At 36.4% G+C, this 15,854-nt stretch overlaps 1 protein-coding gene across 2 annotated transcripts; it reads left to right on the top strand.

Moving 5' to 3' along the window:
* The first annotated feature begins 203 nt into the window (after nucleotides 1-203).
* Nucleotides 204-15,854, top strand: SLC7A2 (solute carrier family 7 member 2). Of its 2 annotated transcripts, none has more exons than XM_009642433.2 (11): nucleotides 204-579; nucleotides 1,716-1,871; nucleotides 5,171-5,336; nucleotides 5,909-6,045; nucleotides 6,703-6,925; nucleotides 9,969-10,105; nucleotides 12,232-12,334; nucleotides 13,550-13,755; nucleotides 14,061-14,227; nucleotides 15,179-15,287; nucleotides 15,667-15,854. In XM_009642433.2, exons 1-11 carry the CDS (start codon nucleotides 204-206, stop codon nucleotides 15,852-15,854), a joined length of 1,968 nt encoding a protein of 655 aa, XP_009640728.1. The 2 variants fall into 2 exon arrangements, with proteins under 2 accessions (XP_009640728.1, XP_009640727.1); XM_009642432.2 differs by lacking the exon at nucleotides 9,969-10,105 and adding an exon at nucleotides 9,423-9,562.

Genomic DNA, 15,854 nt, shown 5'->3' with positions numbered 1-15,854 from the left:
GAATACTGAATCCCTAGTATGTTTCCTGGGGAAAAAGCATATGCCAGCTTATTTAATGTCATAGAAGAGTGTAAAGATATAAATTGGTAGGTGTGATTAAAGTTCTGTATGCAAATATGTTTCTTTAGTTGTTTTTCACCAATATCCATGCTACCTTTTATGTACTATAATGATTTATTTTATTTCAGAGCTCTACATCCACCATGTTGCCCTGTGGACCCGCTTTGTCCTTTGTCCGGTGTCTTGTGCGGAAGAAGAATGTCAGTGGTGAAAGCCTTGAGGACTCCAAATTGTGCCGATGCTTATCGACAGTGGACCTTATAGCCCTGGGAGTAGGAAGTACCCTTGGTGCTGGTGTTTATGTCCTTGCTGGAGAAGTAGCCAAATCTGATTCTGGACCCAGCATCGTTGTTTCTTTCCTCATTGCTGCACTGGCATCTGTGATGGCAGGTCTCTGTTACGCTGAGTTTGGTGCTCGCGTTCCCAAGACTGGTTCTGCGTATTTGTATACTTACGTAACTGTTGGTGAACTGTGGGCTTTTATCACTGGTTGGAATCTCATTTTATCCTATATTATAGGTAAGCTTAAGAACAAACACAGGTCTCAAGGATTTCTGAGACAGCAGATATAAGATACAGATTTGGGTCTGTCTTCTGTCTCTGCCTTAGCTACTCGTTGCTTTTTACTCCGACTGGGATCAAATAACCAAGGTACTCGATTGGGTTATTTCCTCTTGTGCATCACCATTGTAAACAGATTTTTTGCAAGGTGCTTTTGCAATCAGTCTGTCTTCAGCAGCATGGACCGAATAACCTGTATGGAAATTGTGTCAGACAGTTCAATGATGATGAACAAGAACAAATGAGATTTCTTTGCTGTCTTTGGTCAGCCAGAACAATTTCAGTAAAATCAATAAGCGCATTTTTTTCTGAATATGCACAGCCAGGACATTTACAGGGACCTCATCACTATAGTAATCCTATGAAATACGAAGTTGACCAAATCTGAATAAAATTAATGTTTATATGGCAGATATTCAAATAACTATTTCAGTGCTTTAGCAGTGACAATGTTTTCTGATTCAGAAATGTTTTCTTCCAGAGGTATGTGTTGCAAGCATCCATTATATTGTGTATAAGCATGCCTAGCTGTATATGTATACCTAACTACAGGGCTGTTGCCCAAATTACTACAAAATCATTATGCTTGAGTGTTGTATAAAAGTGTATTCCTTGCTAGGAGAGTGGTAAAAATAAGGTTGTATGTGGCCACATACACGCTTTACCGGAGGAGAACACTGGTACTGCCTCTAGCAATATACATCTTCTGAGTGATTTTTTTGCTTTACATCCAGGTAAACAAACTTTCCTTCATGTTCTTTCTTAAACTGCTTTCTTACATTGCTTTATATTGTTTAACATATGCCAGATTATAACTTTGGAAATAAGTGTCTTCCAGGATGACATCAAATATAAATGATAGAGAAGTAATTTCTGCAGTGTTTTGGGAATAAATGAGGTACAAACTTGTATATTTTAGTTGTAGAACAATATGTTATCATTTAACTATGTCGAAAAATCCTATAATGATAAAATCCCTTGGCAAAAAACACAAGCTCTGCTTTTTAAAATGCTTAGTTTTATTTCTTTTTCAGCAAAAGTAACTGTATCCTTGTATGTATGCAAAACCCTAAACATGCATGTATTTTATGAAGGTACATCAAGCGTAGCAAGAGCCTGGAGTGGCACCTTTGATGAACTTCTTGGAAAACAGATTGGTCATTTCTTCAGCACCTATTTCAAACTGAATTACTCTGGGCTAGCAGAGTATCCTGACTTCTTTGCTGTATTCCTGATATTGCTTTTATCAGGTAAGACATATATATGGCTTCATTTATGATGGTTGTGATGTCAGATTGTTTCCTACAGACAAAAATGCTAAATTGTAGTTTGTGTTTTATCAGAAATACCTTTATAATGTCTGAGATGTTTAGATGTGCAAGTGTGTATTGACACAATGACTCCGGGAAGTAAATTTATACCATGTAATTTTCATGTGTACCATCTTTTTTTTTGAAGCTGAGACATGAAATAAACACTTGTCAGTAGTTTTTTATAAAACCCATGGTAGAGATTGATGATAACAGGAAAATGATACAGATTTGTGTGTTTTTTATGGCTTTATCACACTGGTAAACGCTTTTTGAGGCACCTTGAGGTTAAGCTCTGTACTTTGGAAATATGATTTGCTCTCCTTAAATCACATATTGTGTATGTAGCAGGTATTTGTGAGGGTTTTTTTCCCCTCTAAATTGTTAAGTTATTCAGTATGAAATAAGTTTCCCCTTTTTAAGTCTTCAAAGAGTTGTCTAGCCTAGAACTTGTTTGAGTTAAAGGGCACTCCAAGATACTGGCATGGCCCAACAGACCAGCTTGAAACCTAAGTAAACCTTTCATGACTAGTCTACTCTGTTCTGTCTCTTTTACATCTTTACTGATGTATCATGTTTTTCAATCAAAAAAATTAACATCAGCTTTTTCAGGGATTGGAAAGCTCAAAAATACAGCAACTTATTTGCATGTTTGCATTTAATAATTGCTTTCCGCAAGGAAACATTCTTACTGCCACAAGGAGAGAAGGAAGCAACATGTGTATTTTAAAGTGTATAGTTTGTTTTCAGCCAGTACTAGAAGCATTTCAGTATTCAGCAGACGTCTTACCTGTATCTCAAATATTTGTTGTGTTCCACCTCTCTTTAGATCAAACAAAAGCAGAAGCTTTTCTTTTCTGGAAAGCAGAATTGATAAGTTGTATGGGTATAACCTTCTGTTCTTGTATTCTGTTAAGAGGGGCTTTTTTGGGACTTGCTACTTGGGAAAACATTTCCATTCAACTCATAATGCTACAATGAGTGGCCAGTGCATCCTAAGCTTTTATTAGGTCTCTGTACATAAAACCATGAATTCCTACAGTAGTTAGTCTTAATTTATGGCTATGCTTGTATCTTCAATTCATTTCTTCCTTCTGCCTCTTTTTGGTTTTGTTTGTTTTACTAGAAGAAAGCAGAGAACAAAAAATACATAAGATACTGAAGTCACTAATTGAAAAATGTTTGATAACTACATTATTTTAAAGATTTAGGATGTACCTACACTGTGAGTCACATTGCAGTGTAGGTATTCCCAAGCTGACTCAACACCCATACTTCCAGAAATTTTACCTCACATTTTTGAGCTTGTTGTCATATGGTCACTAATGTAAGCCACAAGAAAGTAGCAAAAGTAGAGTGGAATCTTCAGGAAGTTAATTGTACAATTTTAAGAGTAGAATATTATTTAAATGCATTAATTTTGTAGAAGGTTTAAAAAGAAATGCTTTGAGATTCAGAAGAATTTCATGCTTGCAAACAGAACATACTCCGTTAACTATCAGCATTAACATTTGGTGCTGGGGCCCCTGTGTCTGCACTTAGGATCAGGGAGTTTACTAGGCAAGGTTTAGTCCAGCATCTTGCCAGGCTTGAGGTTCCGAGTTGCCTGTAGGACCAGTTCAGACCCTTATGTCATCAGAAGTGATGGGATTGAATTTGGTATAGCTGGAATGGACCTTTGATTTTCACCTCCTCCAAAGGGAGGAGGATAAACCCAGTCTTTTGAAAAGCAGAGCACTCCACAAACCAAACTATAAAATGGTAGTGTAGATGCTGCCATCTTAGATCTGTTTTCTCCATTGCTATTGCTGCTTCCTGTCATCAGTAGTAGAGATTCTTGGCAGAAGAGGTAATGTTTCTCCTGTGGTTCTCCACTGCACCTGAGTTTTAATTTGTGTCCTGTCTTTTCACCCTCACCATCATTCCTTCTTCACTTCTCTTGTGTTTGCGCTGCAAATTACCTCTCCAGGTCTCTGTGGTAAGCAGCCAGAGAACTGACTGGGTGGAATTCACTGCTGCTGAGAGGAGGGGCAGTGGGGATGGCTCAGGGCTGTGTAGAATGAGTAATTGGATTCTGAGCTGCGCAAAGCTGAATCACAGGAGTAGCAGATGATGTTTTACAGAAAATGTTATGTGCTAAGTACAAGGGAAAGTCCATAGAAATCTGGCTTGATGTTTGGTTTGGTGGGTTTTTTTTCCTACAGAAAGGACTTCAAAAAATATTATGTTTCATACTGTATTAGGCTGATTAAGACATTGCCTTCTTGGGGAAAACTAAGCTAAAGAAAGCATACACCTATTTCCAATTAAAATGCCATTGGTGAAGAATGAGCAGTTCATATGATAACTTTTGTGTTATGATAAGATAGCAAATGTCTTATTAGCTGAGTCAGAAATTTTTTAGACATTATCTTGAGAAGCTTAAAATTTTCAGACTTAATCTCTAAATAATGAGGGAAAGCATGTATGTGATATTAGTGGAAACGCTTAGAGTGCAAAGAACCTGTAGAGGCTTTCCCAATGTGTTTCATTTTTCCTGATCTGCTCACTGCATGCTCTTCCATTAAACTGTGCGTACATTTACAGTTGTTGCAAATCTAATGACACAATAGGATCCTGACTGAATAACTTTCAGATTGTTTAAATGCACTACTCTGCAACCTAAGGCATGTGTATTTTGTATCAGACTCTTTTCTAGAATCTCTGTGAATCAGTGGTTATGAACAGGAGGCATACATTTCTTTTAAAGGTTTTATTGATGAGCTAGGAAATGGGACTCTCACTCTGTGATGGATATGTCCTGAAAAACTCAGAGTGAAGAGATTACATTACTAATCTAATAACTCTGATTATTATTAATCTAATGAGTAATTGTTCTGTAAGGAATAGATTCTACCAATCTGTTTTTACTAAGCATAAAATTCTTGCACCTATTTTTTCTCCATCACGTAAAATAGAGATATCAATTGGAATCTCAAAAAAGTAATAATTGCTCAAAGTACTTTTAAATACTTAAAGAACACAATCAAAGCAGCTTTCTGTTTTGTGGTTTCTGATACACTTGCCTATTGCCATGCTGTCAAAGACTCTAATAAATTTGTGCTACCGCTTTTTAAAAGTATAAAATCTAGTGATTTTTAAAAATATTATTCACAGTACTTGCATGTATATCTTCTTTAAAATGCCATTTTATTAGTTGAAGGGACCATTCATATCTATAAAATATTTTTATTTTATAGGCCTATTATCTTTTGGAGTAAAAGAATCTGCATGGGTGAATAAAATTTTCACTGCTATTAACATCTTGGTCCTCCTCTTCGTTATGATTTCTGGATTTGTGAAAGGAGATGCTGACAACTGGAAGATAAGTGAAGAATATCTCCTAAACCACACTGCAATAACAGAGTAATTTTATTTTTTTTTTAATCCATATACTTGCTCATATTCCAAGCAATTTTCTGTTATACTTGCTTTTGTGGTATTGCAGGTATTGTATCAACTGATATAACAACTGTCGCTGGGAATGATAAACTTTTTATTCCCTTAAAAACTGGTTTTTTATTTTCTTGTTTGTAGTTTCCTTAAAAAAACCCATCTTATTTCAATACTCTTGCCTGTAGACATTTGAGAGGTTACTGGCTTCTTGTCCTTAAGTCATGTATTAACTGCAATACGTGAGTATGACAGCGAGAGTTGCCTATACCACTGGTATTTTAATATGTTTTGCCACAAACTGCAAAGTGAGTAAGATGATAGTTACTTGATTCAGATGTTCTTCCATTTATTGTTATTTTTGTCTTTTTTACAAGTGTTGACATAAAAATGTCTTCTCATGCAGTTTTGTAAAGCAGAACTCTGTCTTGATGAGAGCATTTTAATATGTCTTTCTGGAGCGCTAGGGGAGAAGGGTGTATGTGTTTGTCCTACCAATAATAAAAAAATAAGTTATTTTTCTGCTGTACTTTTGTTCTTTATAGGAATTGCTTATCCTGTGAGAACGTGACAAGTGTATATGGGAGCGGTGGCTTTATGCCATATGGTTTCACAGGAACATTGGCTGGTGCTGCAACCTGTTTTTATGCTTTTGTTGGATTTGACTGCATTGCAACAACCGGTATAGTATTTATATGTGTGTATATATGTATAAGTATATATGTATAGCATGCTTTTTTTTGTAAAAAATACATCCACAAACAACATAACAATCCGTCTACTGTTTGTCCTTGGCTGTCTCCTAAACCTCCTTCAGTCCGTGTAGAATGAGTGTGAGTTCATTCCTGAAGTGGCTATCATTTTGGGAGGAAGGAGGAGATTTTACTTATTTTATTCCTGTTCTAAAAAAATTTATTGTTGCTTTCTAAGTCTGGAAAGTGCTTAGAATACATTTTTTTCATGTGAATCACCTGTTCACTTTTACAGTTCTCTGAGATGAGGTATCTCTCCTAAAGGCCAACTTGTATATGGCTGATAGGGAATGATTACATCAACCTTATAGGTAAATAACTAGAAATGATGGACTTTGAGTACCTTAAACATAGAATGTATTTTATATCCTTTAGTTTACATCTATTTTTTAATACTATTTCTGTCAAGAAAATACTGAGTTTTGTTCTGTGTCACTAAGCATATTTTATACAGATTTTTAAAACTTCTGTTACAAATATGATTGCCATGGCCTAGATTAACAAATGATTTGTCTTTGATGTTATCTTTTAAAGCAGAAGGTGGAAATGAGTAAGAATTTTTGGTGGGGCATTTTTCCTTTTTTCAGGAGAAGAAGTCAAGAATCCTCAGAAAGCCATACCCATAGGAATTGTGGTGTCCTTGCTTGTCTGCTTCATGGCCTATTTTGGGGTTTCAGCTGCACTGACACTTATGATGCCATACTATCTACTAGATGAGAAAAGTCCTCTGCCAGTAGCATTTGAATATGTTGGATGGGGTCCTGCGAAATATGTAGTAGCAGTGGGATCCCTCTGTGCTTTGTCCACAAGGTAAAGACATTGAAATACTAATTTTATTGGGAAAAGCTGATGGATAATTTAAATGACATTTAAATGTATGTTCATGCATTCATTTTGAAGGCTCAGTTCATGCAAAGGATTAGCAATAAGTATTGTAAGTATGTTTCAGACTTAAGCAGGTCTTGATCACAGTAGGTAGATTAAATTAAGTTCCTTTTTTAAACTGCACTGTTATTGAACTCTACCTCTTTGGCTTATTACCCAAAAGTTTTTTATTAAAATATGTATTTAAGACGTGTGACCTGCAAGTTATCTTTATTAACTGATAAAATAAACCTAACCCATTTTGTCCTTTCTTGCTGTCCATTCCCAATGACTCAGCAGCTTTATGGGCTCTGTGTATTTGCAGGCAAAATTGAAGAGATGATTAATTAGCTCCACTCCTCATCTTCGTTGCCTGTCTCTGTTTTCCTCCAGTAGCCAGTCTGTCTTCTGACATCATCCCTTCCTGTGGTTTCTGTGTGGGTATTTAAGATGTAGATTATAGCTGTGAAAATATGATCATTTATTCCCCTTTGTGAAACTGTGGATGTAACCTTAACTTAACATGTTATTTTGATTAAAAAGTTCAGGGAGGGCATGAGATATATTGATATGTGTTCGTATGTATTACACACCAATTGTAATGTGGTATAAACACTTTCATATGATAGAACATTGCTTGATACTTGAATTTAGGGATAGAAAAATGCTGGTGCCAGTCTTCTACCTGAGTTTATGTAGGTAAGGAGTCATTGACGTGCGCTTCAGTGGTAGGAATACTGGCTGCCTTTCTGCAAAGGAAGATGACATGCCTGTTTAAGCACTAATGCTAACAGTACTCTGAGACAACCCTGTAAACATTAGCCTGAAGAAGATGAGCATGTTGACTGTGGACAATGATTTAAAGGAAAGGCATATTTTGATGTAGAGGGGGATAGAAAAAGGAAATAGTTCCAGAATGACGTTAAAAGAACTGTAGGGGCGACTGAAGAATGTCATGGTTACACACCTCATTCTAGGATTATAGTTATTTTCTATCTAGTTGTCATGCTCTCCTCATTTTGGAGGGTTTTACTGAATTTTTCCTCTATATTGATAAATAGTAAAAGTGATATATAAGCAGAAACTAGCTTAAGGAAATTAATACTGGAAAACAAAATTAACTGAGATGGTAAAATGTTTTTTCAGAAATTTGAACTGCTGGTCTCTTTTTTCCCAGTGTATTCTGAAGAATTCTATTTACTCATACAGAGAGGTTAATCCTTCAGACTGTTGACTGATGTCAGTTTAGAACAAAACAAAGGAAATTGCATTTCATATTCCTCATTGCTTCTGGTCCATATAGTTATTTCTTACTATGTTATGTTGTGAACTTGTTTCCTTGGGGTAAAGATGTTTTTTTAATATTTCTGTTATTTATGTGAATGTAGGGGGTAGGATAAATACATTTTACAAAGCCACAACAGCAAAAAATTTGGCAGTGAATTTTAACAGTATCCTTGCTTGAAAAATCAGTTGTCATCCTGATTTAGGAAACATTCTTTTTTGCAAGGGAAATTCATACATCAAAATCATTCATGTGCAATGAACTCGCCTCGTGTGTCTAATGCTTGTGTCTCACGAGCATTACTGGAGGCACTTAGCATCTGTGGTATGTAAAAGCTGTGCCTTCTGTAAGTGATACACTTGATTCCCTAAAGTAAGAAAGGCAACCATTCACCTGGTTAAAAACTCATGTGCTTGCTGCATAGCTATGATTTTGCCCTTGGTTCTTTCTATGGTTTTGGTTTTCTTAATTACAATTATTTCAGTTTGAGAGAAAGAAGCCACCTAATTTAAGAAGTATATTTAAAAAGAGCTTTGAGTTACCGACGGTTTCAAAGCTTTCTGTGTTCTGCTAATAACAAATCTAAATTAATTAGCTTTACTTCTTCCAAAAAAATGAAACAATCTTAATGAAGCTTGGCTAGTGGTGCCTTAATCGAAAGAAATAATGAGCCCAAGTATAACTGTATGGTGCTTTTTTTTAATTACTGTTAATCAGCAGCCTCACATGGAAACGTAGAGTGTAAGAGATGCTGCTAATGCTTATTGATTTGCTGTTGCTGACTGACAGACTTCCTCCAGGAATACTAAAGCTTAATTGCATAGTTAGTGTGACCTGGAACATGTTCCTGGTCCACTAATACCTAAGAACTACAGTGATGGCAAGAGTTATTTTGTCAATCTGAATTCTTTCTGATGAAGCAATTCCATTACGTAAATTAATTTTTTTTTAAAAAAAAGCAATCATCTTTACACGGAAAAAGAAATTTCTATTTGTGTCTGATCTGTAGTATCTTGGGCTATGGGGCTTTCTGGTTTTACCTTACAATCATAAATTTTGCTTCTATACATGCCATTAATTAACACTGTTTATCTTGTCCATGATACAACTCTGCATGAATTGTGTTTGCCATGCTGCATGTGTTTGCTTTTTACTCAGTCTTCTCGGATCCATTTTCCCAATGCCACGTGTAATCTATGCTATGGCGAAGGATGGGTTGCTTTTCAAATGTCTAGCTCAAATCAGTTCCAAAAGGAAGACCCCACTAGTTGCTACTCTATCGTCTGGTGCAGTAGCAGGTGAGACTAAGAGTTGATCCTTGTAAAGAAAGGTGCACTGCTAAACACGTTGCTTATATGCAAATAAACCACTGTTGTGCAGCTTTGATTTGCTTTGGACCGAAATGATCAAATCTACTTGTCGCCAGGTAAAGTAGGCCACCAGTAAAACTTTTCTCTACTACAGATTTTGTATTTGCTGGTTAATCTCAAGTGCTTTCAAAGCCTAGGTTCAAAATAAACAACAACCCAAACCCAAGAACATCAGTCAACCAAACAAAAAGCGAAGAGCAGCAACACAGAGCCTAAACCAAAACTAAATCTAAACCCATTAACTTCCAAGCTTTCTTTTTGTATAGTTGGGTTTACCAGTAAAGCATTGTGCTTTTTATAACCTGTATTTGAACTATACATTTTTCTGTTCTAGTCTTCTCGGCTCTATGTTCCCTTTGCCCCGAATTCTGTTTGCCATGGCACGTGATGGTTTACTCTTTAGTTTTCTTGCCAAAGTGAGTAAGAGGCAGGCACCAGTTTCTGCCACCTTGACAGCAGGGGTCATCTCTGGTAAGCTCTTGAAGCCCGTGTTACTTAAAACTGAGATTTAAACACTCTATGCACGTGCATGGTACTTTATATTTTTTAAAAGGGCTGCTTGTTAACTTCCCTTGCATGTACAATGGGAATAAAATTACCAAGTAATCAAAGGGTGTAAGAACTCCAGATCATGCCAATCATGGTGGTGGTGATGTCCTTAATATCACAGAATTTAAAAAAAAATAATTAATATTGGCCTCTTGTATTGTGAATAAGCTTGTTACTTAATCTGGGTCCCTTAGGCTGATGCTGTACTTACAGGGTTTCCTTGTCTGATGTACACCTATATATTTATCACTTCTATAAGGGGGGAAAATAACTGTCACGTTTTTTATTCTGAGACATGAGAAAAAAATGCTACATGTGCAGCAGGATCAACTTTTGTGTAAAATACAAAGATTTTAAAGTTTTCTTCTAAAGAGGAGGATTCTGGTTTTGTATAGGCTCACCAAATTGTGGTTGAGGGCATGTATGTGTGTCGGGGTGTGTGTATGCACATATATGCATGCACATACATGCCCACGTATATTTTGCCAAAGCAGCATTTTGGGAGCTGTTGCCAACGCTTAATGTTTCACAAAGAGGAGTTTTTAACAGACAACTGTTTCACTTTTGCCCATACTTCTTGCAGAGGTACCTGTAGTTGTGCCCAAATATCATTGTCATTTCAGTGGGATGTCTAATTACCCAGGAAAACTGGAACCTCTAGAAGTATTTAACTCAAAGTCAAATAAATATGTCTTAAAAGTAATTCAAATATGAAAAACATGCCTTATAACATTTAGCAACCCTGGCTAAAATTGATATTATATAAGAGGTTCAGAACTGAGACTAAAATACTGTTATTTATAGTCAGGGTCATCCTCAGATGCCACAAGACTGGAACTGCTTGCACTGTGTACTTGGCAATAATGTGGGAAGGCACAGCCGTTGTCCAGATAGTTCCCACATGAAGCATTATATCAGTTCCTTTTTCTTTGGTCAGAGTACAAATGATTTGCTTAGAATTACTTTTATTGTTTGTTGTTCATGTTATTTGAATTTATAATATTGACATATTTCCCTATAATAATTTGGACATGCAGTTATGGGGAATGAAATGAACATCTCTCTGAAATCACAGTAATGGTGGGGAGAAAGAAAACCGTATTACCCAGCTAGTAAACTGATTGATAGAGTTATACAGCCCTGACTATAGCTGTGTAGCAGCCATCACTTCGGCTGCTTTTAGACAGTTTGGGAATTTGGTGTGTCAGCAACTCACCTGAAGACAACTTTAGCTACTGCTGGAGAAGGAATAATTTCTTCTTCTATTTTTAAAAAGATGCGTATTTGGTAACTTGTGGTCATAAATAGTGTGCAAACAGCATAGACAAAAAAAAAGCCATTCCAGAATCTCCAAAAGAATGTGGCATTAGCTTTTATAAGCACAAAGACTGCCATAATTGCTCTCATTGTCATGGAAGTTTCTGCCTCTGATTTCAGTGATCTTAAGATTATTAATTCTCGTGAGATTTTTCTGGCCTTCCCTGAAGGCCACTTGATCTTAACTTTTTTTCACTAAGATGATAAATTTAAAAAAAAAACCCACAGCTATTTTATTTGAGACAACTCCTGAAAGTCCTCTTTACATGCAGCTCTTGCTCAGCTCAGCAGAATTTTTATATACTGGTGACTTACTGGGTCAGATCATTGTTCCCCAGTTTTGCAGTGGGAGCCATCCTCTCAGCTTTGGTGCAATTCTGTTGCAAGATCTGAAACCTTATTCTATAAAAATGTATTTTTAATGTGGCCCTAATTAAACAAGCCATATGTGTAATACTTATGTCCAAGTAAGTCCAATACAAATCATGTGATTATGCAGCATGACTGTACAGCTCATCAGTGCGTACCTGTGAGATTCCCAACTGTAGGGGATGGGTTTGGGAATGTTGGCGATGACTTCAAAAATGTGTTTTTAAGGATTACCATAATTTCACTCATATTGCTGTCAGTAAGGTGATGGAAAGTTACACTGTGGACAGATTTAAAAGTCTTAGTTCTTAATATGTCAGCCCCATACAAATCTTGCATTTCCTTTTCTTTTCTATTTTTAGCTATAATGGCATTTCTGTTTGACCTAAAGGCTTTAGTGGATATGATGTCTATTGGCACACTTCTTGCTTATTCACTTGTGGCAACCTGTGTCCTCATTCTTAGGTGAGTCAAACCCACCCTTTCCATTCTGGTGTGTTGTGTTGGCCAGTATATAAACAGAAATGACATTTACAGTGTATGTTTTTTGCTAGATAGCTAAATGTTTAAAAATTAGCTGTATGCATATAAGTAATTAGTAAAAAGCAGTGACCCATCAGAGAAAACACTGCTATGTTGTCATATCAGTATAGCAATTAGTCAAGTCAAAGCTTCATGTGAAAACTAGACACCTTTTATTTTCCAGAAGATGTATTGGTCCAAGCATTAGTCCCAAAGGTACTAGATGAAAGCTTGTGTCCAAAGTTCAATGAATGATATTTTGATATGAATACAAGCTGTGCTGTACATCAGGCCTATTACATTGTGGGGGCTATATGTGAAAGGTGTAGATGTTCTAGGTAGTTCACAGGATGAACAAGTTCAAATAATCACTTTGGATTACTCTAGTCAGAAACATAAGGCCAGACAAGCGTTTCAAGATGTGGTAGCTCTAGAAGAGGGTACAAATATTCTCGCTCAATGAGTGAGATTATAAATACTTGCCAGCAAAACTCTGGTATCTGTTCTGTTTGCAAAGCTATGGAATAATATTGATATATTGGTAGCTACAGCTCACTGTATTATGTATCGCTCTTTTTAACTTAAGAAGTTGGTCTCCATTACTTAAGGCTAAGCAATTAACTTTGAAAAGTATAACAGCTTAAATTCCGCTCAAATTCAGTGTTGCAATAATTTATATTTTAAAAGAGAAGACTACCCTATAGCAACTTATTTAACATATATGTATTTAAAAAGACACTTAAAAGTCTAACAAAGCAGATGTAAAATTTTAGTTTATGCCAGCCAGTAGGCCTCTTACAGTACGGGAAGCAAGTCAAAATGAACGTGCCACTGCTGAAAGAAGCTTCCCTACCCTTTTCCTGCCATTGATCACCAGATCCTGTCCCCTCTTTTTGTACGAGTCTGGTCATTTATCTGACCCATTGGTGCATTCACATAGCTGAAAAATCTGCCCCAAAAATCCCCAAACAAATCCAGCCAAAAAGTGAGTTGCCATAGTTTGTTTATATATGACAGTGACAATAATATATGCTGTCACAGTGCAGTTATAAATTGGGAAATTCTAAATTTAGTATTTAAATACATTCCTAGAGTCATATTGCTTCAAATCCCAAAGTAAGCTTAACTTTTTTATTATCTTGTTTGTTTTATGCATAGGTACCAACCCAGTTTAACCTACGAGCAACCAAAATATTCTCCAGAAAAAGCAGCTTTGACTGCATCTGAAAGGGAATCTGTAGTAAGTGAATCACAGATAAATATGATACAAGAGAATCACTTCAGTCTTCAGGCCCTGATTAATCCATCCAGTTTACCTACTGAGCAGACTGCAACTACTGTTAACTTTCTAGTGAGTCTCTTAGGTAAGTATTCAGCTGTCCAAACTCAAACAATGCATTTACATAAATAATGGAATTTTATTAAAGAAAAAATTAAAAATCCAGTGATAACATGCTTTCTTCCAGTCATAATGTGTCATTCTGCAGAATGCTTTTATACTTCTCGATGGATCTAATCTATAGTCTACTATATTTTCCTTTAATTAAACATTTTCATGATAACATTTCATACTGAAGACCTGCTATCATTCTTCTTAAAAGTCACATCCTCTTCAACGCAGAGATTGAGTGACCTCTTTCCCATTTCCATCATTTTGCTTTTCACACAGCTTTCTTGGTTTGTGGCTTGAGTGTCCTCACTACTTACGGGATTCATTTCATTGCTAACTTGGAGCCCTGGAGTATTGGTCTTCTCGCTGTGTTGGTGGCGTCCTTCATAGTTACCATTCTGCTCATCCACAGGCAGCCTCAGAACCAGCAGAAAGTGGCCTTTATGGTGAATAACATATTCTCTATGTTATTCTCTAATGAGAGGTTTGGATGGATTCTAACAAGTGGGAGAGGGGCAGAGAGAGAGAGTGATGGTCCTTTTTCAGGCAGTCTTTCATTATTGCACTGCCATTATTGCACTTGCACTGATGGCAAGGGTAGCAGATGCTCATGGCTGAATCATCGGTGTGTGCAGTCTAGTCCAGATCTTCTCAGGACTAGAGAAAGGGTTTCATTGCCCACAGGTTGAATGTGTGACATGTACAGGAGCATGGCTGCAGAAAATGGCTGTACCACCGATGTTGGTGTGAACAGCTGCTATTACAAGTAGTGGATCTGGCAACACAGATCTTCTAGGTGTTCCTTTAGGTGCATCCTCAAAGTGAACCTTGCTGAGACCCAAATAATTTGAGAGCTCAATTTAAGCACTGGAAAACAATTCAGAAGCTGATTAGTGTACAGTCCCTTCTCTGTGTTGTGTGCAATGCTTTGGACCACAATACAGTTCGTACCTCCTTTCATTTTGAGCTTTCACTTATGTTCTAAGATCAGTTATCTAATGGAGTTCTTAATGGAAATAATGAAGTATAGTAATGAAGGTCAAGGAATCTGGTGGAGTTGGGGGGGGGCATTTCAGAAAGAAGGGATATAAATATATAAGATTTTTCAGCTGTAGATACAGGAATTCATTAGTATACTATGTTCAGCACAAACTGGAAATTTTTTCTATACAGCCTTAGAGAATATATATTAAACATAATGTATTTTAAAAGTTTAAGATATGTAGAAACTGGTAGTTAAACCTAGTGAAAAAGAAAATTTCACTATATTCCAAGAAAAAAAAATTTCGATTATTTTTTAGTGATTAGATGTGTCACCTCTAGTTTGTGTTGTATGACTGAAGTGTGACATGCAACAAAGTATATTTAATACAAATGTATTAAATATTTCCTTTTAGGTTCCACTATTGCCATTTTTGCCATCATTCAGTATCCTCGTAAATATTTACTTGATGGTACAATTAAGTGGAGACACTTGGATTCGATTTAGCTTCTGGATGGCACTTGGTAAGTACTTCTGTTCATTTCAGTCACCTATTACGTTAGGACTCATGAATCCCATCTTAGAGCATTTGATTCTCTTCCCTTAAATATTTGGAAAAAAGTCCGTGTTTTTTTAAAAGTCAGCTGATATTTCCGATCAAAACAAGAACATGCCTCAGAAGGGGTATTGATATGCAGTCAAATTTGTAAATACAGTTCTGAGGTAATAGGAAGACTCAAAGTTACAGGACTAATTATAGTAAGACATAATTTTTTCTCCTAATAAGTATAGCTAAAATTGTGCAGAGACCTGTTTGTAACAGGTTTATTCCCAGTTTATCAGTCATTCTCCTTTTCGCCTGAAAACCCTATGAACTTTTTTTTTTTTTTTTCCTTTTGGAAGGCTTCCTCATTTACTTCGCTTATGGCATCAGACACAGTCTTGAAGGTCATCGTAGCGATGGAGGTGACGATTCTTGTTCAGAAAATAGTGGGCTGCAAGAAAAGAACCCTGTGGAAGAAGTGGATGAACCTGAAAACGCAAATGAAAGAGATCAATTTCTTGCACATGAGAGGACAAGTGAATGTTAA

Source organism: Egretta garzetta, unplaced genomic scaffold (assembly GCF_000687185.1).
Source record: "Egretta garzetta isolate BGI_Z169 unplaced genomic scaffold, ASM68718v1 scaffold46, whole genome shotgun sequence".
NCBI classification, from domain to species: domain Eukaryota; kingdom Metazoa; phylum Chordata; class Aves; order Pelecaniformes; family Ardeidae; genus Egretta; species Egretta garzetta.
The sequence above is the reverse complement of the archived record's forward strand: the minus strand, read 5'-3'. Positions and strand labels throughout refer to the sequence as shown.